Here is a 21,084-nt window from a genome sequence, read left to right as displayed (position 1 = left end):
TCACCATTCAATATAAAACTGAGTCTTCTAATATGCAAAAAAAGGAATAAGACAGACCATATAAGAAAGTATCAAAGAATGTCAAAAAAAGATTTCTCTTCATATAATTCAACATTAATACAACTTCAACACGAAGAAGAAATTTAGAAAAACTCTCAAAGAATAGTAAGTGAAGTTAAAAATTTTCATTTTTAACACGCTCCACTATAGTGGAGAAGTGATTACGTTTAAGACTTTTGTTTGTCGTTCAGATGTGGATCTGTCAGATTTGCACGCGCATGCTCTGTTCAATCCATTTAACATGCATGTCCACATGCATGCGCAACTACTTGATTCCAAGAATTTATAAAATTTATTTTAAACAAAATTAATATTTGATTTGCTTTTGTGGAGTGTGTTATCAGATTGGCTTAACCAAGCTTGTTATAATTATTTTGACCCAATATGCGAGTGAAAATCAGAAAAAGAGCTTAAACCAAATTACTCATTATGTAACTTGTGCAGGAAAATTTTACTCATTTAAACTCTCAATTAAAATCAATTATAGTAAATATCTAAATTCTGAAATAGGATATTAATTTGTTCAAGCAAGATTTAACCCCTTAAGCCCATAACCCGAGATATCTCGGGCAAGTTACATAACGTTACATAAAATGAGGTCCTTAAGGCCATTTTTGAAAAAAATTTTTTTTTTGAATATTTGGAATGTTTTTTAGGTCCCGAAATTTTTTCAAAATTTTTTTCCCGTGCAAAAAAATTTTATCGCGATTTTAATGAGCCTATGTGAAGGCTCGATTAAGGCTTAATTGTTTTTTAATGGGAGTTTTTTATCAAAATTATTTCATGGTTTTTAAGTTGTAGCGCACGGATTTTCATTCAGTAAAGTTATTTAAAGTTAGTTTCTGATGTCAAAAACGACCTCCGATGGTTTTTTAATTTTTTTAATTAATATATTTTTATAAATATATAATTAATTAATTAGGGGGGGTCGGAAATCGCAATAAAATATTGAATTTTTTAAAAATATTTAAAAATTTCTGTGTCGCTTATAGTCACCCTACTTTAAACCCTTGTCCTCCCAGACGTCTATGAGAATGTCCCGGGAAATCCAACTCCAGCTGTGTTCAAGGTCATCCAGATGTGTAAACAATGACTCATCGGTGTTAAATTTCACAGAAAGGCCAGACAAAGGAAAATAAAATCTGAAGATTTTTCTTCAAAATTAACGCATTTCTTTCGTTTTTTTCAGTTTTTAAGTATTTTTTACATTTAAATAAATTAATATCAAAAATGTCTATGTCCTTAAGGAGTTAACAGTTGAAGCCCTTGGGGATATATATTGCTAACCCTCAGAATCATGTTCCTGAGATAATCAAGTTTAAATGTTTGAAAAAAATCCAAAATTAAAAATCCCAAAAACAATAAGATAATGGCAATCAATAGTCTGTAACTATGTATCTTTGGCAATCTTTGGCCACATGTGCAGGCAATATTCAGAGAGCAAAAATATTAACTCACATCCATTCATACAATTTTAGGATTTTTTTCAAACATTCAAACTCAATTACCTCAGAAACACGATTCTGAAGGTTAAAACTATTCGTCTCCAAGGACTTCAATTATACAGATAAAATGAAAGACGTAGTAAAACACTGCACTAAAGTATGAAGAGTAATTTAGATTTTTAAACTGGATACAAATTATATAATGAATTTTTATCAAGAAGCTTACACAACAGCTGATTATTTATCAGAAATTAAACATTTAAGAATTCTCCACTGAAAGCATGATTATGCTATATAACCTAAATTTGAATAGTCTGTAACTATGTATCTTTGGCAATCAAATAACTAAGAAACATGGTTCATAAGGAATTTTGACAAAGCAAACATTGACTTTCCAATGGGAAATTTTCTTCTGTGTTGACTGTTGTAATTTATGTCAAAGATCAATAATAAGACAACAAACTGTCTTCATTGATACATTAAAAGAAATCCAGTAAAAAAAAATTATCTTAAGAATGGACTACTTTACAGAAGTTGAAACTTTCACCATGATTTGAATATAAATCAAATATAAAAATATACTTCTTTTTAGTTCAGTAAATCAAGCAACCTCAAGATGATGAAGCTCAGACTGGTAGACTTAAAAGTTCTCTCTCTAAAGTTTAATACTCTATTCATCTAATAACCAGGGAAATTTAAATTTTATACCTACAACATCTATTTTAAAATAATTTGAAATAACAAATTTGGAGTAAACTTAGGAAAATAAAAGTTTAGTTTAGATCAAAGGTTTCACATTTGATAAGCTGAAATTGAATGTTCAAGTGGTGTAGACAAATCTAAGAGAAGTTTGGTGTGTAAGTTCACCTTTTCATTGGATGAACCAATGATTTTATACTCTGACTCAAATATCCTCATAATTCAGATTACTGTAGTTAATAATTTCATGTGTATAAAAGTAGGCAATGTCATTGCTGGACTTTTCCAGCATTCTTTATTTGTTTTCATCCTCAATAATAGTCTTTATATTTAACCCCTTCTGAGCCGCGCTCGAGTGTGACTCGAGCAAGTTTTATAGCGTTACGTAAAAAATGGTCGTTAAGGCCACTTAAAAAAAATTTTTTTTTAATTTTTGGAATGTTTTTAGGTCCCCAAATTTTTTCAAAATTTTTTGCCCGCGCGAAAAAATTTTATCGCGATTTTAATGAGCCTTTGATAAGGCTCGATTAAGGCTTAATGTTTTTTTAATGGGAGTTTTTTATCAAAATTAATTTATCATTCTAAAGTTGTAGCGCACCGATTTTCCTTCGGTAAAGTTATTTAAAGCTGCTTTCTGATGTCAAAAACGACTTCCGATAGTTTTTTAATTTTTTTAATTAATAGATTTTATTATATAGAAGTTTAATTAATTAGGGGGGGTCGGAAATCGCAATAAAAATTATAATTTTTTAAAAATATTTAAAAATATACTGCCAGATTGAAGTCACCCTACTTTAAACCCTTGTCCTCCCGTGAAGTCTATGAGAATGCCCCGGGAAATCCGACTCCAGCTGTGTTCAAGGTCATCCAGATGTGTAAACAATAACTCATCAGTGTTAAATTTCACAGAAAGGCGAGACAAAGGAAACTAAATGATGAAGCTTTTTAACCAAAATTAACTCATTTTGTTTTTTTTTCAGTTTTAAGTACTTTTTATGCTTAATTAAAAATTTTTTTTAAAAAGTGGACAAATAGCGGTTAAATAAAATTACTAAAACAAATGATTACTTGTAAAAAGGAAGTCATTTAACTATTTTAAAAATATAAGAAATCCTCATTAATTCAAACTCAGAGAGTTTGAAATCCTGTTAATTCATAATTGTACTTAAGTCCCAGCTGCAGATAATAGAGATTTACACATTAAAGGATTTGGTTAGTTCGAAATACGGCTACTTCAAAATTAAAAGTGAAAATTCTGTCCGAACTGTCATTTGTGTACATTAATTTGTTTGTTTAGATTGAAATTCCTCCATGCTATAAAAGAACAATAGACTAAGAACAACTCTAATTTGGCCAACATAATTTTTCTTTTACAGTAATACATTTTTGGATATCATTTTATCCATGGACCACCCCATTTTTCTGTTAGTTCATAAAATATGGCTTAGTTTCGAGATTGCAAGACTGGGCTATGAGTAGCAGATTGAGATACAGTGGTACCTTAGGATACAAATGCCCCAGCATATGAAATTTTCAGGATACGACATGAAATTCGAACATATTTTTGCTCCACGATACGAACAAAAACTCACCATACGATGTTACATCAGTTTGCAGCGCCATTTTTTATTCACTTCTGTTCATCGGTCTCAGTTCACGTGTTTGCTTCATGGTGGATCACGCTCAATAAAGGAAATCTTGAGGTATTATCAGAAAGTGACCGATTTTATTGAAAAGAAACATCCCGAAAAGGTTCACACTGGCTGTATTGCTGCTTGGAGTAATGTCATTTGCCTAAGTCATTTTAGAAACATTTTAAAAAGTAGGCAAAGCCAAACCTCTTTCAATAGTATTTTACCAAGCGACCTCTATCCACTGAAAGTGCTGGTGGAAGTAAAGTAAAGACGGCAAAAAGCAGTGAATAAAAATTTTAAAAATATATAGGCCTATATATATAAAACAACACTAATTTTTTTTATCTTTTCTAAGTTATTTTTAAGCTATTGTTACATTATGTTACGTAAGTTAAGTTTTAGTATCATTTCCTTTCTCCCTCTCTTCCACCACCAGTTTACACCTCCAATGTCGTCTATCCTCAAAGCTAAAGTTCAAATAAAACTACATTTTTTTTATCAATTATTATTCTATTACGGTTATTTATACATTTACAACTAGAAAACGTATTTTTCAGTGTTTTCCTTACTATAGTTATTTTTTTTAATGTACTACTTAGCTTTAATTTGAGCGTGTTTTTCGTGTTAGAACGAATTATTTGGTTTTACATATAATCATATGGGGAAAAATGATTCACCTTACATTTTCATGATATGATCTCAGTTTCGGAACGGATTAATTTTGTATCCTGAGGTACCACTGTAATTATAGGGCTCTAGGCTACTACATTTGAGTGAGTGACTACTTTTTGGACCACTTTAAAAATAATTTGGGCTACACTTTGAGAAATTTTCCTTTACTCTTTATAAAACTTATCTGGCAACCTGTGAGATTCTCACCAGATACATGCTGTTTATCTGCAGTTTATTTATATCATTAGTATTATTAATTAATGAAAATAGCATTCTGTATAGTAGCCATATTCCATTTGCTTAATAAATTACATCAGTTATGTGGCTTTTGGCATAGTATACAGAAATATATAAACCTCAGATAATTCAAAGTCGCAATTATTTTGTTCCTTGAATTTCAAACTAACAAGGATTTTCTGTACTACCATCCTCTAGCTCTTCAACATATTAAGTTCTTTCAGTCTAATGCAATGAAAATCATGATTAATTATACAAATAAATATCTCAAAAAATTTTATTAAAAAATAGTCTTTTTTTCATATTTTTACACCAGATCTAGAGTTGGAGTTGGAGAAATATCAATTTCTTAAAACTATTTTATTAATATATACGTATTGAAAAAGTTAGAATTCAATTAGTTTATTCTATCAAAAGTTATAAAAAACATTGAATAACATCAATATTATGAATGAAAATAATTTTTTTAAACTTTTCAAAAGAATTCATTTATTTTTTGGTAAAATAAAAATTTGTGCAAGTAAAAAAATTTCATAACTTGGAAGTTTTTTGAGATATGGCTCCCACTCTCTTAATATCTTCTGAATCAATTGACTAATTTTCCTGAAAATTCTAGGAATATTTTCCCAATACATAAACCTCCCTGTAAAATTTCAAATTTTACAGAGAGGTTTATTAAAAATTTTTTTGACAAAACACAGGAGTTATTAAGCTTTTAAGTGTGTAAAAAAACTGTGCTCCCCACACACAAACACTAACATTAATCTATACAAGAAAAAAACTCCCAGCTTTGTTGCATTTCACATTTTATGGTCCTGAGTTCAAAAATGTAAAAATCTCTAATCTGTAAATCTCTAATTTCAGAAAACAAACTTACTTTTAATTTCATTCTGTGATTCTGCCAATTGATCTTTTAAATTTTTCACTTCCAACAGAGAACTTCTTCCTTTACCTAAAAAAATAATGTAACACCCAATTTAATTCTTTGACGATTAAACATTTATTTAAGCATTACAAAATGTATTTAATTAATCTAATTAAGATTTTCATTATTTCTTTATCTTCTATTAAGTCATAAAACTGTTATAAAATTTATAATATTAACCACTCAGCAGTGAGTGACAAATATAGTTGTCAAGGGCGATCGTGTGGCAATGGTGAGGGATGAATATGTACATCAAATTCTTTTGAGGGGGTATTCCCAAAAACTAGCCTAAAACTACTGTGAAAAAAAATTCACATAAAAAATGAATTATGTAACAATAAAAAAAAGATTTTTCTTTACTAGAAATAACTGTTTACAAAATCTTTTTCCAAAACAGTAATGAGAAAAAAACGTGTGGAAAAATACTCTAAAAATTTAGCACGTTTATTCTCCACTACTAAGGGGTAGCACCATACCTCGCTATTCCACTGTTGAAAGGTTAAGGTTTTTATAGTTTGATAAGCTGTGGATATGTGCGTCTAGGTACTCAACATGTTTGTAATGTTTTCAAGCATTAAAAGTATTTTGATATCTATATCTCATTTCCTATATACTACCAAAATATCTCAAAGAGCATCAACACAAATAATTCAGAAATTTGGTTATGCTTTATCTTTAAACTAATGCATATCAATATATAATATGTTTTTAGAATTAATATCAATGTCTTGCTCAAATTAGAAAATGAGATATTTATTTCTAGTAACTATTCAAAGAAATTAACATGAAAGTGCTGGGTCATATTTATAAGCAAATAAGATACAAAAATTATAATAGTCTAAATAAATTTTTATTCAAATTACAATCATCATATATCTAAAAATATGTTTACAGAAAATATTTAATATTTTAGATTCTCCACTAGGGAGCTTCACCTCCCCTAGCTGATTTATACAGACCAACCCTCTTCATATATAGGATTATACTGGTATATATGTTAGGCTCAAAAAACATTCATTCAGTGAAAAAACGACCACAACGCATTGTTCTTTGAGCAACATTTGCATTTTTTATCAATATAGTATCTTTTACAGTTACATATTATAAACCCTTGCTTACTTTCAGATGTTAACATGAATGCTGAGCAAAGTGTTAATTAAGGTGCGGGTATGTCCTAAACGTTAATAAAGTTATTGTCAGAAATTGTAAATTCATTATGAGCATAAAGCTAATCAAGAAGACCTTCCTTGTTTCCTAACTGATAGAGACCTGATGGATTAATGGATGCTCATACAACAGCTAAAACATTTCTGGAATCTGCACATCCCCTATTAACATCAGGCATCCTAACTAAAACATTTGAACCAATTTCAACCTGTTCATCATATCGTGGTTGCATCAGCTAATGTGCAGAACGTATTATGGCTTTTCTTAATCACCACAACTCATAGTGGTCAAATATCATGAAAGCCACAATGCAAATTTCACTTTGTAATCTTTTTGAGTTAGTCAAATGCGTTGTGGACATTTTTTTTCTCTCAATGAGCATTTTTGTTCTTTGAGCATAACATATATATACCAGTATAATCCTATTCCAAAATGATCAAAACTTTAGATACAAATGACACAAACAAGTTTTTACCATTCTTGACATTGATGATCCCTGTTCTTCTTGTAATAAATGTTGTTTTATGTCCATATATTCCTTCAAATATTATGTGGACATTTTTGCTGGTAGTTTTGATGTTAAAGGATTTTTGTCATTGTCCAAACTGTAATTTCATTTCTTTCCTTTATTTTTATGCAAAGGCATTAGTAAACTTTGATCCTCACTGACTGAGGATTCATAGCACAATCTAAGTTCAGGTTCTTTTCAAAATGCATATGCACACTCAAAATAATTGGAAAAAAAAAAATACAGTGGTGCCTCATATAACGTACACTTCCAATAACAGACGCTGCAAACAATGGACTTTCTGTTTGGCTGTTAAGTGACTCGAGCAATAGACTGGCTGCGAACAACGGACTTTCTGCGAACAAGTGCAAATGATGTTTCCATTCTTTTGCCATTGCCAATGACAATTTGCTATTTTTATAATATATTAGTATTATTAGAATATATTACTAGTATATCTGAAGTACAGAGCTCCCGTTGGGATTCGGCTTGCTCCCTTGTTTATTACGTACAGTACATCACCTCAGTGCAGGGTATTTACATTTATTCAAGTATTGTGCAAATCATGGCTTCTAAAAAAACAGAAAGGTGATTTCAATTGAAACAAAGCAAGAAATCATCAGAAGGAGTGAAAGTTGATAAAAACTTCCTTTTCGAAAGGTTCAGGAGTTTACCGACACTCATTATCCAAACAGAGCTGAGGCCAACAGGATCAATGATCTCTACAATGACACCCTCGCCCGTCATTTCTGACAGGTGTCAAAGAAGAGAAACAGACCACCTTGGACATGTTTTTCAAGAAGCCAGCTGCCAAAAAACAAAGGATAGAACAAGAGGAGTTGACCCTGCAAACTCTGGTAGCCTCTCCTAAATCTGACTCTGATTAAAAAACAATAAAAAGAGACCTGCGGCAATGTATAAAAAGTCTGTATCTGTATGAATTTGTGAAAAAAGAGTTCCTCCACCTTCTCACAACATCTGACTATCCAGCGTAATTGGTGACTGCTCCATTTTCATTTTTTTATGATACGGTTATTTTATGCTGCGGAACGAATTATATGTTTTAACATGTATTTCTATGGGAAAATGCATTTCGTATAATGGACTTTTCACTTAACGGACATGCACCTGGAATGAATTATGTATGTTATATGAAGCACCACTGTAGTTTTATTCAAAGCAGATAAAAAATAAAAACTTTTCTTTCAGATTTTCACCATCAAAATCAAAACATAAAACAACCTGTGGATTCCAGAATAAAAAAATTCTTTTTTCCCTAAATTGGTTGAACGTCACAATCTGATGTCCAAAAATGTTCCAATTTTGTGGTTACATGGTTTGCTTTGCTCACTCACTGCATGAGCTTCATCCACTTGTTCAAATATTTTGTGACAATTCAATTCCTGATATGACTGTTTCTATTTGTTTTTCCCTGGCCACTGTGGGCAGCCCAACTTCTCACTTGCTTCATTCACTTGCCCGTTGGCTTCAACCATTTGTTCCCAATATAGACTATTTATAACAAAAATTTCATGATGAAAAAACTCATCAAAATTCGTCTCTGCCATTATTTCTATTTTTTTATATATGTTACCAGCCAAACCTGATTTCAGGCCAAACGGGTTTATCCTACGCGTGTCAGGACATACTAGTTTAACCCAGGACAATCTAATTTGGCCTAAATACTTTAGGCTTAACTAGTTTGACCTAGGCCGGACTGATTTCGATGATTATTGTTTTTTATATTTGGAAGAGGTTTTCAAGTTTTATGAATTTTTTCAGATAGGGCTTTTGTATAATATTTACTTATAATGTAGGCCTGATAAAGTTCTTTGAAGAAAAAAAGCATGATGTTAAACACCGTTTTGTTTGTTCTAAAATGCATAAGTATGTTATGTAATTTGGTCAAAATAAAATATTTGTTTATTACAGTACAACTTTTGTACTCAAAAATTTCTATAAGAAATTGATGTTAATCAAGATGTTAGAATCTCACTAAGGACTGCAGCTATCAAACATTCAGTTGGGACAGGACAAGATGCACCTGTACCAAAAACTGTGTTACAAATAGGTGCCAATGTAAAAAAATGATTTTGTGTAATTCAAATTGCCACAACAGTACACTCTGTAAAAATAAATAAAAGATTAAATATTTTATATGTTACACTAAGAAACACAAACAAGTTCATTTTTAATTTTAGTTTGACTTTAAAAGTTATTTTTATTATTTCGTTTGAATTTTTGAAAATATTTTTGAAAGTTAATTACCTTTAAAAGTGCATGGCTTAAGAAAAAAAAAAATACAAACTGATAAGTACTGATTAGCTTATTTTTATTTTATAGTTTTGTACTGTACAAGTTTTGTGTCATTTCTAATCAATACCGTTTTTTATAATTAAGTAGACTATGTTTGAATAAATATTGTTCACGTAATTGATTACCTTTTATTTTATTTTAACCATTAATATACTTGAATAATAACTCTAAATCAGTCCGACCTAGGTCAAACTAGTTAAGCCTAAAGTATTTAGGCCAAACTAGATTGTCCTGGGCTAAACTAGTATATCCTGACATGTGTAGGATAAACCCGTTTAGCCTAGGACAAACTAGTTTGGCCTGAAATCGGGTTTGGCCGGCAACATATATAATAAAGAAAAGTGTTATGACAACTTTTTTGTGTTACAAAACTAAAATTATTTGTAACACAAACTGAGAAACTTCATCAAATTTCACATATTATTTTGTGTATGCAATACATTATATACTATTTAACATAATAATAACTGTGATATAGAAAAAAATAAAAAATAATAATAATAAACCATATCAATAAATTATTTAATAGGAAAGAGTTCTGTAAATATTAATTATAATAATCGCATGGCATTATAATAATTTAATTTGTGTCAAAACATGTAACTTACCAATGCCAGAAATGGGCATTTTGGACAACTGTGCTTCGGCAGCTGCTAGTTTTGCAGTGTTGGCAGTAGCCTAAATTAATTTAGGCAAGAAAAAAAATTATGTTCTTATAAAAGCATTGCATTTTATATTATCATAAGAAATAAATTGCAAGTATATTCATTTCTCTCTTACTGAAAATAAGAGAAATAAAATATACCTGCAAAAAATATTTCTGGTTACTTTAATAAATACTATTACTATTTACTATTATTAAATTCAAAATAACTTAAAGTTTATTGTAAAAATTGCCAAAAATGAATAAAATTAAATATTTATTCAATGTATGACTATTATAATTTAAGTTAAACATCAAAATTTCAAAATAAAAAAATAATAAAGACAATAAATCTATATTACTAAATATATAATAGCGCGCTCCGTAGAAAGATCCAACAAATTTGTGAGTACTTAGAAAAATTAAGAGTTAAAATAAATCCAAAAAAATCAACAGTAATGATATTCAGAAATGGCAGTAATATATCCAAAAAGCACATGTCCTTTTTTATCAATAAAGAAGAAGTGAAGATAGTTAAGGAAATGAAATTTTTAGGAATAACATTTACACCAACTCTTTCGTTTGAGAAACATTATAAAAATTCACTAAATAAAGCAAAAATTGTAATAAATAACTTAATTGGACTATTCTGTAGGACAAAGCTAAAGAACTTGAGAACACACTTTCGACTTTTTAATTCACTTGTTATGAATTCAATGGGCTATGCGGCCCCAGTTTGGAGTATGGATAAATTTAATGATTTCGAAAAAATACAGAATATATTTATACGCAAGATATTCCAGTTAGAATTTAATATCCCGGGCAGTGCCTTAAGAATAGAAACAAATAGATTCAGACTAAATACTATATTAATAAAAAGATATGTAATGTTTCTACAAAAAATTATAAAGGCAAAAGACATAACAACAAAATTGCTGTTTTCACTATATAGCAAATCAAAGGAAACGGACTTAAGACGAAGTTGGATTATAAAGCTATCAAAGATAGTAAATAAATATGGATTCTCTATTAAATTGTTTCTGGATCGTACACATGATATGGAGCAGTACAGTAAAGAAATAATATACAGAGCTATGGAGTTATCCATTGTTCAAGACATTGAAGACATACAAAAACGAGAAAATACAAGCTGGTATGCAACAATTTTAAATTACCCAGTAAATAATAACTATATATTGACAAATCTAGCCTTTAACATCAAAAAGTTTTTCATACAGATTAGGCTAAATAAACAGGGAATAATTATAAATGATAAATATATAGACTATATTCAATCTAAATGTCCAAATTGCAGCAAAATATTATCTAGAGTTCATATTATATGTGAATGCTGTAACGAAAAAGATAAACTACAAAGGCTCCAGATGGGACCGCTGGCTAACTGTAACAGTGAGATGAAAATGTTTGAGACTTTTGACAGAGCTAATACTAACACAATCTATATTTTATATAACTATGTTAAACAATTTATTAAATAATAAGAGAATATATGAGATGTTAAATTAATACGCGTTTAAATAAAACGCCCTTGTAACAGGCGAAAGCCTTTTACGCCAAATAAAGACTATTATTATTATTATTATTATAAAAAATATATAATAGCTCTAAATAAATTATATATATAACATATATGTCGTAGCCAGATTGTTAATTTAGCCACTTTACAAAGCATCTAGCTGTGTGATTAAATAGTGCTGTTTTTGTAATAAAGGTAACTAACATTCAGCCAAATTGTCATTATGTCATGTTTTACAATATGGCTGGCTAAGTTTAGCTGTATTGTAAAGTGAAAAAAATCTCAGCCTCTTCACTGAAATGTGAATTAAGATTAGGGACAAAAATATTAGGAAGTAAAAAAACATATATTGCATATTCAAAATTATTTATTTATAAACTTGAAAATTATAAAAAGAGTACAGTATTTGAATTATTTCCTGCTTTTAGGAAATAATGTAATTATTTATAATAACTAATTAACTTAACTGTTCTTTGGTCATTTAAAATCTTTAACTGCTATTAAGTATTCTTAATGTTTAGGTACTCTATTATAATTAAGAATAACTTTTGTAAAATTATAATGTAAATAAAAAGAGATAGTTTGACATACTAAACAGTGCAAAATTAAATTATAAAAATGAGAAACTTTAAAACCATTAAATTTCTTCAATAGTTACAAAATAATATTAAATGCATCAAACAGATGTATTATTTATTAATGCAAGATAAACTAGACTGACATTTAGATACACAAAGAATTTTCTAAATTTTCTTTTTAAAACATGTTCATCTATCAGTGTGGCATTGATTTTTTGCAGGTTTGCATGAGCATTTTTGAAATCCTTGACCACCAAATATTGATTGGTTAGTCAAGGCTTATCACAGAGATATTGATCTTTCTAATATTTCATCATTATAATCATTCCATGACTCTTGTAATTCATAACAACAAAACCTATTTTTAATTATTCTAGATTTAGTCCCTACTTTGTAAACTCCGTTTCTGAAATCAACAATTTTTTCCATAATATTTTTGATATCTAAAGACCATGGTCTATTTTTGGTACATCAAGAAAAATATTTTTCCAATATCTAATAGGAGAAGTTTCTTAGCAGTATCAACCATCTTCTCTGCAGTCCGTTTAATTTCTTTATGCACCACTTCCCTTTCAATTTGTATATTATGCTCTTTTTTGGATATAAAACAGATAATCTTTGACCCATAACCTTCATCGCCAGACAATCATTAAGCCTCCATCATTAAGACAATCCACAAATAGCACGAACAGGTTTAAAGCAGGAACTACAGTGATGAGCTCCACTGGTTTCATTTTGACACACTGTACAGGTTAGATCAGGTGATAATTTTTCATTATTTTCTGTGGTTATTGTGATATAAAAGATATTTTCACTAATCAAATTATCAGAACTGTGCGATGTCCATTGTGAAGTATCATATTGAATGTTTTACATCTTTTATAACTTTTTGATCACTTGTGGCAAAGAATGCAATAAATTATGCAACAAATGATCTTGCCAACACAGACTATAAAAATTAATTTCCTTATGTAATAATCTTAATAGTTACTAAAATGAATTAGAAATTTCTTTATATCCAAGAATACTTTGCCCATTTTACCACAAAATTATGCCTAAAGGTGACACAAATAGAGAAAGGTATTGCTCTTCTATACTAAAACAAACGATGAAATAACTTATGTAGCAAGTCAAACTTTTGTAGCCCAAAAAGTCGGCAATGTGTCAAATGATTTTTTTAAGACAAACTAAAACAAGACCCATTTTGGCAGTCAAATCTGGCAACATTGCTTAATGCTCAAATGGTAAGAATCAGAAGTAAATATGACAATCTTGCTGTTTATCTAACACCTCACTGAAAAGTGGCTAATCGTTTGGCCACTATCATAAAATGTGAAATGTCGTTCAATCCAACAGGATTTGGTTTAGCCTCTTTGTAAAATGACTGAACGTTAGTTAGCTTTATTATAAAACACTGCCATTTAATCAAACAACTAGACGTTTTGTAAAGCAGCTATTTTAACAATCAGGCTGTGACATATATATATATATATATATATAATTTATAGCAGTTGAATAACAATATATGCACTGATATATGTATGTCTGTTTGTTATTCAACTGCATAGTAAATGTTAAAAGTTATGTAATTTAATTAGAACATAAAATAATTATTGAAATAAATATTTTTTCATACCAAAAGTTAAAATAACTATCTCCTATTTTAGTTACTAATTCAGCAAATGAACAAAAGCTAATAATTTTAAAAACACATTGCTTAATGTTTTGTCAAAATTACAAAAATTTTATACTCATTATTTAGCATCTTCCAAGAAAAAAAATATACAACAAATTTTAAAAACAATAAAATAAAATTGTAAGAGTCAAATCTGTGATAATTTTAACTAAAAGATTTTTTTTTAATATGCTGNTCCCAAAAAATTATACGTATTTTGGAAATGTTGAGTGGAATTAGTCTAGAATCGGTTAATTTTATAGAAGAAAACCTTTCGAACAGCCTTAGTCCGTAAAGTTCACACCTATCGGGCTGCGATTGGCTCATGTATTTAATCATTCCTACAACGTAAAATTCGATTAGCGTGGAACGTATCTAAGCGTTATAGGGGGGGTCTACTGTACTAATCTAATAAATTAAAAAGTAAGTTATTAACCTATCCTGTGTTATTCCCGACATATCTCGGGGTCGTGACCTCTGACCTCAACCGGTTGACCCAAGATATCTCGTTACAGCAGTGTTCCGCAACCTTTTTCTACTTGCGGCACACCCATGACTTCACCACGGCACACCAAAATGTTATTTCCCTCAAAAACATATGATATGATACTATTAATAAAATTAAGTAATGCTACTAACCTATTATTATTGTTATTAAACAGACATCAACACCTGTGAGCAAATTTTTTTTACATATAATTTCTTAGAATACATAAAAATGCGTGGCTTGTAATAAATAATAAACAAACATCATCTTATTTCATCAGTACTGCGGCAGAGAATGAAATACAAGTATAAGAAACACAACAACTGTGATAAAAATATATAAATAAAATTTTAAATAAACAAAATATGTAAAAGTTCACGTCACACCTTTCATCATGTGATGGCACATCAGTGTGCCGCGGCACACCGGTTGCGGAACACTGCGTTACAGCATCAGAATGTTTTTGAAACTAGATGTCACTAGTCGTTATAATTTTTATATTAAAACTAACTTTTAAAATATAATTTGTTTGGTTATTATATTTATTAATACAGTAGAGCGTTGATTATCCGAATCAATTGGGGACTGGGGTTGTTCAGAAGATCGATGTTTTGGATAACCGATTATGTACGAAAAAATATATTAATTTATCCCATCTTGACATTTTTCTCCGTTGCTGTCGCTTCGCGTTGAATTTTCGTCGATGTTAAGCCTAACGAAGACTATTGTATCGTTAAAAATTAGTTTTTTATTTTGTACGAACAAAATAAACATATTGAAAAATATAAAAACAATAAAAAATTATACTTCAGAAGTTAATTTAGTATCAAAAACGTAAAATATTTGAGTAGCCCAAGACATAGCCAAAGATTCCAGCGCCACAGCACTGGCAAAAATTTAAATTTGCTGACTGGAATTCTTTCGGATGATTGACTTTCGGATAATCGACGCTCTACTGTATATCTATTTTGTTTGTGATAAATAAAAAAATAATTTCGGATTATATTATAACCACAATTATTATTTTCAAAAAAGTGCAATTTTTGTTAGGTTTAACATTGACAAAAATTCAAAATGGTCACAGGCAACGGAGAAGGATTTAAACATCCAATAGGTTAAAGTGATTTCCAATAAAATTTTTAATTTAAATGTAAATTAATAACAATGTGATGATTTATATCATTTTATTATACAGTATTAAATATTAAGAAAGAGAAATTCTAAAAAATGGAACATATCAGTAAATAATTTCAAAACCTGATATTTATTTTAATTTAGTTACTTGTTAAAAAAAAAAACATTTAAATTCTTTATTTATCACTTACATTTTTTCTATTGTTAACAGTAAAACTAATTTTAAATTTTAATTCAAATAGAATATAATTACCTGAACTGCTTGTAAATTTGCAGTTAAACGAGACTGTTGTTGTTTCTCTCGCAATAAAGTGTCTTTTTCTTGTACAAGACGTGATTCGACACTCTTTAATAAATTTCTTTCTGCTTGTAAGTTTTCTATTAATACTTCTGCTTTTGCCAATTTCTCTTGTGTTGCCATGACTTCCTAAAATATATCAATAAAATTAAAAATGATGTATTGAAACCTATTTTGTAAATGTAAACACATTGAAATGAAATTCCTACCTGGCGTAGACTATTTATTGTGTGTTGATGTTGAGTAATATTTGCAGTATGTTTTTGATTTTTTTCTCTTAATAATGAAGCTTCTCTCTTAAATATGTCAGCATTTGATTGAAGTAAATTAAATCTTTCTTCAGAATATTCCAGCTATTTTATAAAAGTTATTTCATTATGATAAATATAATCAAAACTGTATAATAATTTTTAAAAATTCACTATCTTATATCACAAATATTAATAATGATATACGAGGTCTGTTCAAAAAGTATCAGACTTTTATTTTTTTCCGCATAAACCAATGATGCGCAGGAGGCCTCTTTCGGTGGAGTTGTGGAGGGGACAGTCATGCACAGCCCTGAATTTTTTCCCGCCTGCAGGAAGCGTCAGTCGTTGGCAGTCGGCTTATGAGTGAGGACATATAGTGAGCTCTCGTCGGATTCTATTAAGTTGGAAAATGACTGAACAACGTGAGCAGCGATATTACATCAAATTTTGCCAAAAACCTTGGCGATACCCGAGCGTAAACCATTCGAGAGATTCAGTAGACTTTCGGGGACAATCCTCGAGGCCAAAAAAAGCGCGGCAGGACCGCAGCAATATCAAGGTCATGTTGACAGTTTTTTTTACTCTCGTGGGGTGGTGTATCGTGAGTACACACCACGAGGCCAAACCATCGCAAAGGAGTACTACCAGGAGGTCCTTCGTCGTCTTTCCGATGCTGTGTGATGCAAACGACCAGATCAGTGGTCAATCAAAGCTTGGTAGCTCCATCGTGATAATGCATCCGCCCATTCTGCGCATCTGATTCGGGCTTTCGTCGCCAAACACAACACTCCTGTGGTTCGTCACGCTCCGTACTCTCTCCATATGGCTCCATATGACTTTTGGCTATTTCCCAAGCTGAAAATGCCGCTAAAAGGAACCCGATTTTAGTCGAGAGAAGACATCGTACTGAATGCGACGGACTGGCTGATGGCCATTCCAAAAGATGCGTTCCAGCAGTGTTTCCAGCAATGGCAGGAACGCTGGGAGAAGTGTATACACTACCAAGGAGACTACTTTGAAGGGGATTAGGGTTTTGTACCTCAAAATCAATAAATGTATTTTTTGCCAACCAAAGGTCCAATACTTTTTGGACAGACATCGTATACTATAATTGAGGAGTTCTACAGAATAAAGTAACTAAGTGCACTTAGATATATTTTTTCAGTTAAATGTCTTATTGCTTTTATCAAATAGGGTTTATGGATGTGGATAATCAATTTTTCTTGCTATAATATGCATTTTACCCAAGTATATTTAACATTTAAATTTTACTCACTTCATAACAATCCTCAAATAAAAGGACCAGTTTTTTGAGAATTATTATTATTGTTTATTCTGGATAATTCATGACATATCTAGAGATATTTTCAATAAAATGAATAACATTTAACTGAATAAATTTAATTTTTTTTCTTTATTATAGTATCATATCTCTAGTCATAATATTGTATATGTGAGAATGTAATATTTATTCATTAATCTTATAAAGTTAACACACCTTACTACTGAGAAAGCACATTTATTCAGCTAAACAAACGTTTTCAACCCATTTCATGGGCCATCATCAGGTTAAAGACGTTCGAATCAATGACTTTTCGAACATGTTCAAATTTAAATTATATTAGAACATATGTTGAAATAAGATTAAGTAAACAAGCATAACAAAATTAATACAATAAACAAGAAAAACGAAATAAAATAAAATGAAATACAAAATACGGTAATTTCCCATAATACAATATGTAAACATTTTTTTATAGTAACTCAGGTTTTATTGAGCCTGATGGATGTATCCTCTTACGAGTTCTTTCTGATTATATATTTCCATGCCGACGGTAAAATGGTTGCATCTTTATAGTTTAAACATTTATCCGTTAAGCTAGATCTGTAGATCTCACACTTCTCTGTTGTGGATGCAAGCGTATTCATTAATCAGCAAAGATTATGTAAAAAAAATAAAATATACATTTTTGAAACAAACATAAAATTCTAATGCGGTGTCTTTACATATTGTTGCATTTGATTTACATGATTAATTGAGGATCTGTTCATAACATCAAACAAACATATTTAAGGAACTAGATTATTATTTAAAATTAAGAAACAAATGAGATAAATATATTAACTGGTTTGCTTAAAACTAATAGCCATCTGCATTATATATAAGCATTGTTTTATCTGTATTCCTTATATAATAAAATAATACAGAATAATATATTATTATTAATTTAAATCACATGTTTTATTCTATAGTATTTCCAAGAATAAGAATGGAACCAAAATGTGGACTTTAAATCTTTATCACTGTTCCATAACTAAGCAAGGAGACTTCTTCAAAATATGATGTTTGAATTTGGAAGAAACCTTAATATATAAACCAAGTTTGAACCAGCATGTTGCAACAATCATAAACCAACCAAAAGTTGTGATAACGTTAAACAAACTTTCTTTCTTCTTGTAGAGAGAAATATAAACACACTTCTTAAGAGCACACTTGTCCAATATAAGCATTGTTTCTCAAATTACTTATAGGTCAATGGAAAATTCTATCTTCAGAAATTAAGATTACCAATGGGATTGCCTCTGTCAGTAATAATAACTGAAATAGTATTTACAGCTATTGAGTCCTATGTTGTCAATGTACCACTTGCAATAAGATATCCACTAGCATATTTTAGTTATATGGATGACACTCTGATATTACGGCATTAGAGAAATTCCAAATTCAGTGACTTCTTAAATGTGTTGAGTTCCTGTCAATTTTATATTAATTTCATTCTAGGAAAAGAGGATAATGGTAGCCTAAGTTTCCTGGGTCTTTGCATAACAAGAAAACCACCAGGAGTGATATTTAGCTTTTACCACAAATCCACAGCAACCCTTATGTTACTGACAGCATTATCTTTCTAGTGTAAACCCCATATATTGATGACCATACTATCCCTCATAAGAGTTTTTTCATTTCTTTTCCAATAACCTACTTTTACAAGTAGAATTGGAAAACATTAAATGCTGTTTTTAAACCCAGCAGTTATCACACAGTATTCTATGAAGTATACAATCAAATACAACACACACACTTCCTACTTTCACATCTCACCTCACTTTCTGATACCTAGGGGTTACAACATATTCTCTATTCCACCTAACAAGGTATTTCATGATTTATCCAGTGATAAATTTGCCATCTCTAAGAACCTCACATGGAACAAACTAGAGCTAGTTGAGGTGTGAGATTTCTATAATAAATGACAGCAAAGTTTTCCACTATACTGACACCTTAGCTCAGGCTTCAAAATAAAAAATTCTCCATACAGTAAAGTATTTGTAAAGAAAAAGATCCACAGTAAAGCCAGCAGCTTTTTTCCCGAGTAATGACTGCAAAAAGATGAGAGAAAGAGTACGGGATAATGTAAAAAATCTAAAAGACTTGAAGCACTTCAACAAAACTCTTTTAACTCAAAACCATAAATATATGAAAATCCAATCCTATATATCAACCAATGTTTAATCTTTATCTCATGTGTTAGCAGTACTTTCATGCCTTAAAATAATGTTGCACTCATTCTACCAATCAAATCTTTATACATTGCTCCCCATCTGTGCCATTTTTCTTCTATTATTTGCTGGCAAATAAAACGTTTTTAAAATTAAAATTCAAAGATATATTCTCCAAACATTTCTGTTCTTGTTGTTCAAAATTGTAACTGAAGAATCGCACTTATATTGAGCAAAAGTACTCTTAAAAAGCATATTTGTTTGTATTTCTCTAAACAAAAAAAAGAAAAAAAATTTTATTTGGGTTTTCATATATTGCCAGTAAGTACAACATGTAAACATACCTGTTTATGTCAAAATAAAAAAAAATTCATAAAATTATTTTTCATTTATTGTATAAACATCACTGTACCTGTGAAGATAGCTTTGCATTTTGTACTCTCAGTTCAGATATTTCATCACGAAGCTTGTCTATCTGTTCATTTAACATTCTAAAAAAAATATTTTATAATAATAAGCAAATAAATAATATTTACCATAATCACAATTTTATACTTATATAAGTTCATTTGGATTATAAAATTAGATAAAAATGATATAATGAAAACATGTATATAGTTTTAATTTTAGTTTCATAATCTAGTATTAAAACTGGAAAAACAATAAAGCCAACCACTGCTGTATGCTATTGGCCTATATAACAGCTATAATAATAATAAATTACCCAACAATTTGACCCTAGAGAGAGGTGTTAGGTGCCATCTTGTATTTAATAATTATACAGTAGTCACCACTGAACTTAGACCAGGCCGCAGTTAATGTGTCATCCAATAAATAGGTTTAAAAAAAAAAGTAGCTTTGATTCATTGCATGAATGCTTTACATAATTTAGAACAAATATACACTAATTAACCTTTATTTTTGCTAAATATCAACTTGATATCTTGCAAGGTTAACAAAATTGAGCCAGTCAAACTTGAGTCACAGGCATCAAAAAACATAGACTGCTGTGCCACCGATGTCAATGAACATAGATCAGCTGATAATTTGCATTTAAATAATGTTACAATTTCAGTATTTCTGAAATAAATGATTATTTTAGCCTCACTTTAGCCTGCAGTAATCCTGTAAATGACATAAGGTGCTTTTTTAGTTTTATTTACAAGCCTTTGCATTTTGTCTACAATGACCAGTGGAAAAGCTGTTTCAGAATATTTAAGAAATGCTATCATTGCTAAACAAAGTCGTGGCATGTCTGAGAGAGCTATTAGAAAAGAGTAATGCTAAGCAAGACAACAGTGCACCAGATTTTTGTTTATT

General features: G+C 29.9%; 2 protein-coding genes across 2 annotated transcripts in view; both read right to left on the bottom strand.

The window, feature by feature from the left end:
• LOC111632808 (nucleoprotein TPR-like) overlaps positions 1-10,351 on the bottom strand; it is a gene marked incomplete at its 3' end in the record, with an annotated part of 31,811 nt that extends 21,460 nt beyond the window's left edge. Inside the window, exons 1-2 of the mRNA XM_023377334.1 lie at positions 10,272-10,351; positions 5,625-5,699 (exon numbers count right to left, since the gene is read on the bottom strand). Of these exons, the coding sequence (XP_023233102.1) occupies positions 5,625-5,699; positions 10,272-10,290 (94 nt within the window). The remainder of the gene's footprint in view (positions 1-5,624; positions 5,700-10,271) is intronic.
• A 3,361-nt stretch (positions 10,352-13,712) lies between these two features.
• Positions 13,713-21,084, bottom strand: part of LOC111632807 (nucleoprotein TPR-like) — an 82,907-nt gene continuing 75,535 nt past the window's right edge. Inside the window, exons 16-19 of the mRNA XM_023377333.1 lie at positions 20,177-20,255; positions 16,225-16,368; positions 15,971-16,144; positions 13,713-13,820 (exon numbers count right to left, since the gene is read on the bottom strand). Coding sequence (XP_023233101.1) covers positions 13,713-13,820; positions 15,971-16,144; positions 16,225-16,368; positions 20,177-20,255 — 505 coding nt within the window. The remainder of the gene's footprint in view (positions 13,821-15,970; positions 16,145-16,224; positions 16,369-20,176; positions 20,256-21,084) is intronic.

The sequence above is a fragment of the Centruroides sculpturatus genome, unplaced genomic scaffold (genome assembly GCF_000671375.1).
Source record: "Centruroides sculpturatus isolate CEXI.00-Female unplaced genomic scaffold, Cexi_2.0 scaffold777, whole genome shotgun sequence".
Lineage (NCBI taxonomy): Eukaryota > Metazoa > Arthropoda > Arachnida > Scorpiones > Buthidae > Centruroides > Centruroides sculpturatus.
The sequence above is the reverse complement of the archived record's forward strand: the minus strand, read 5'-3'. Positions and strand labels throughout refer to the sequence as shown.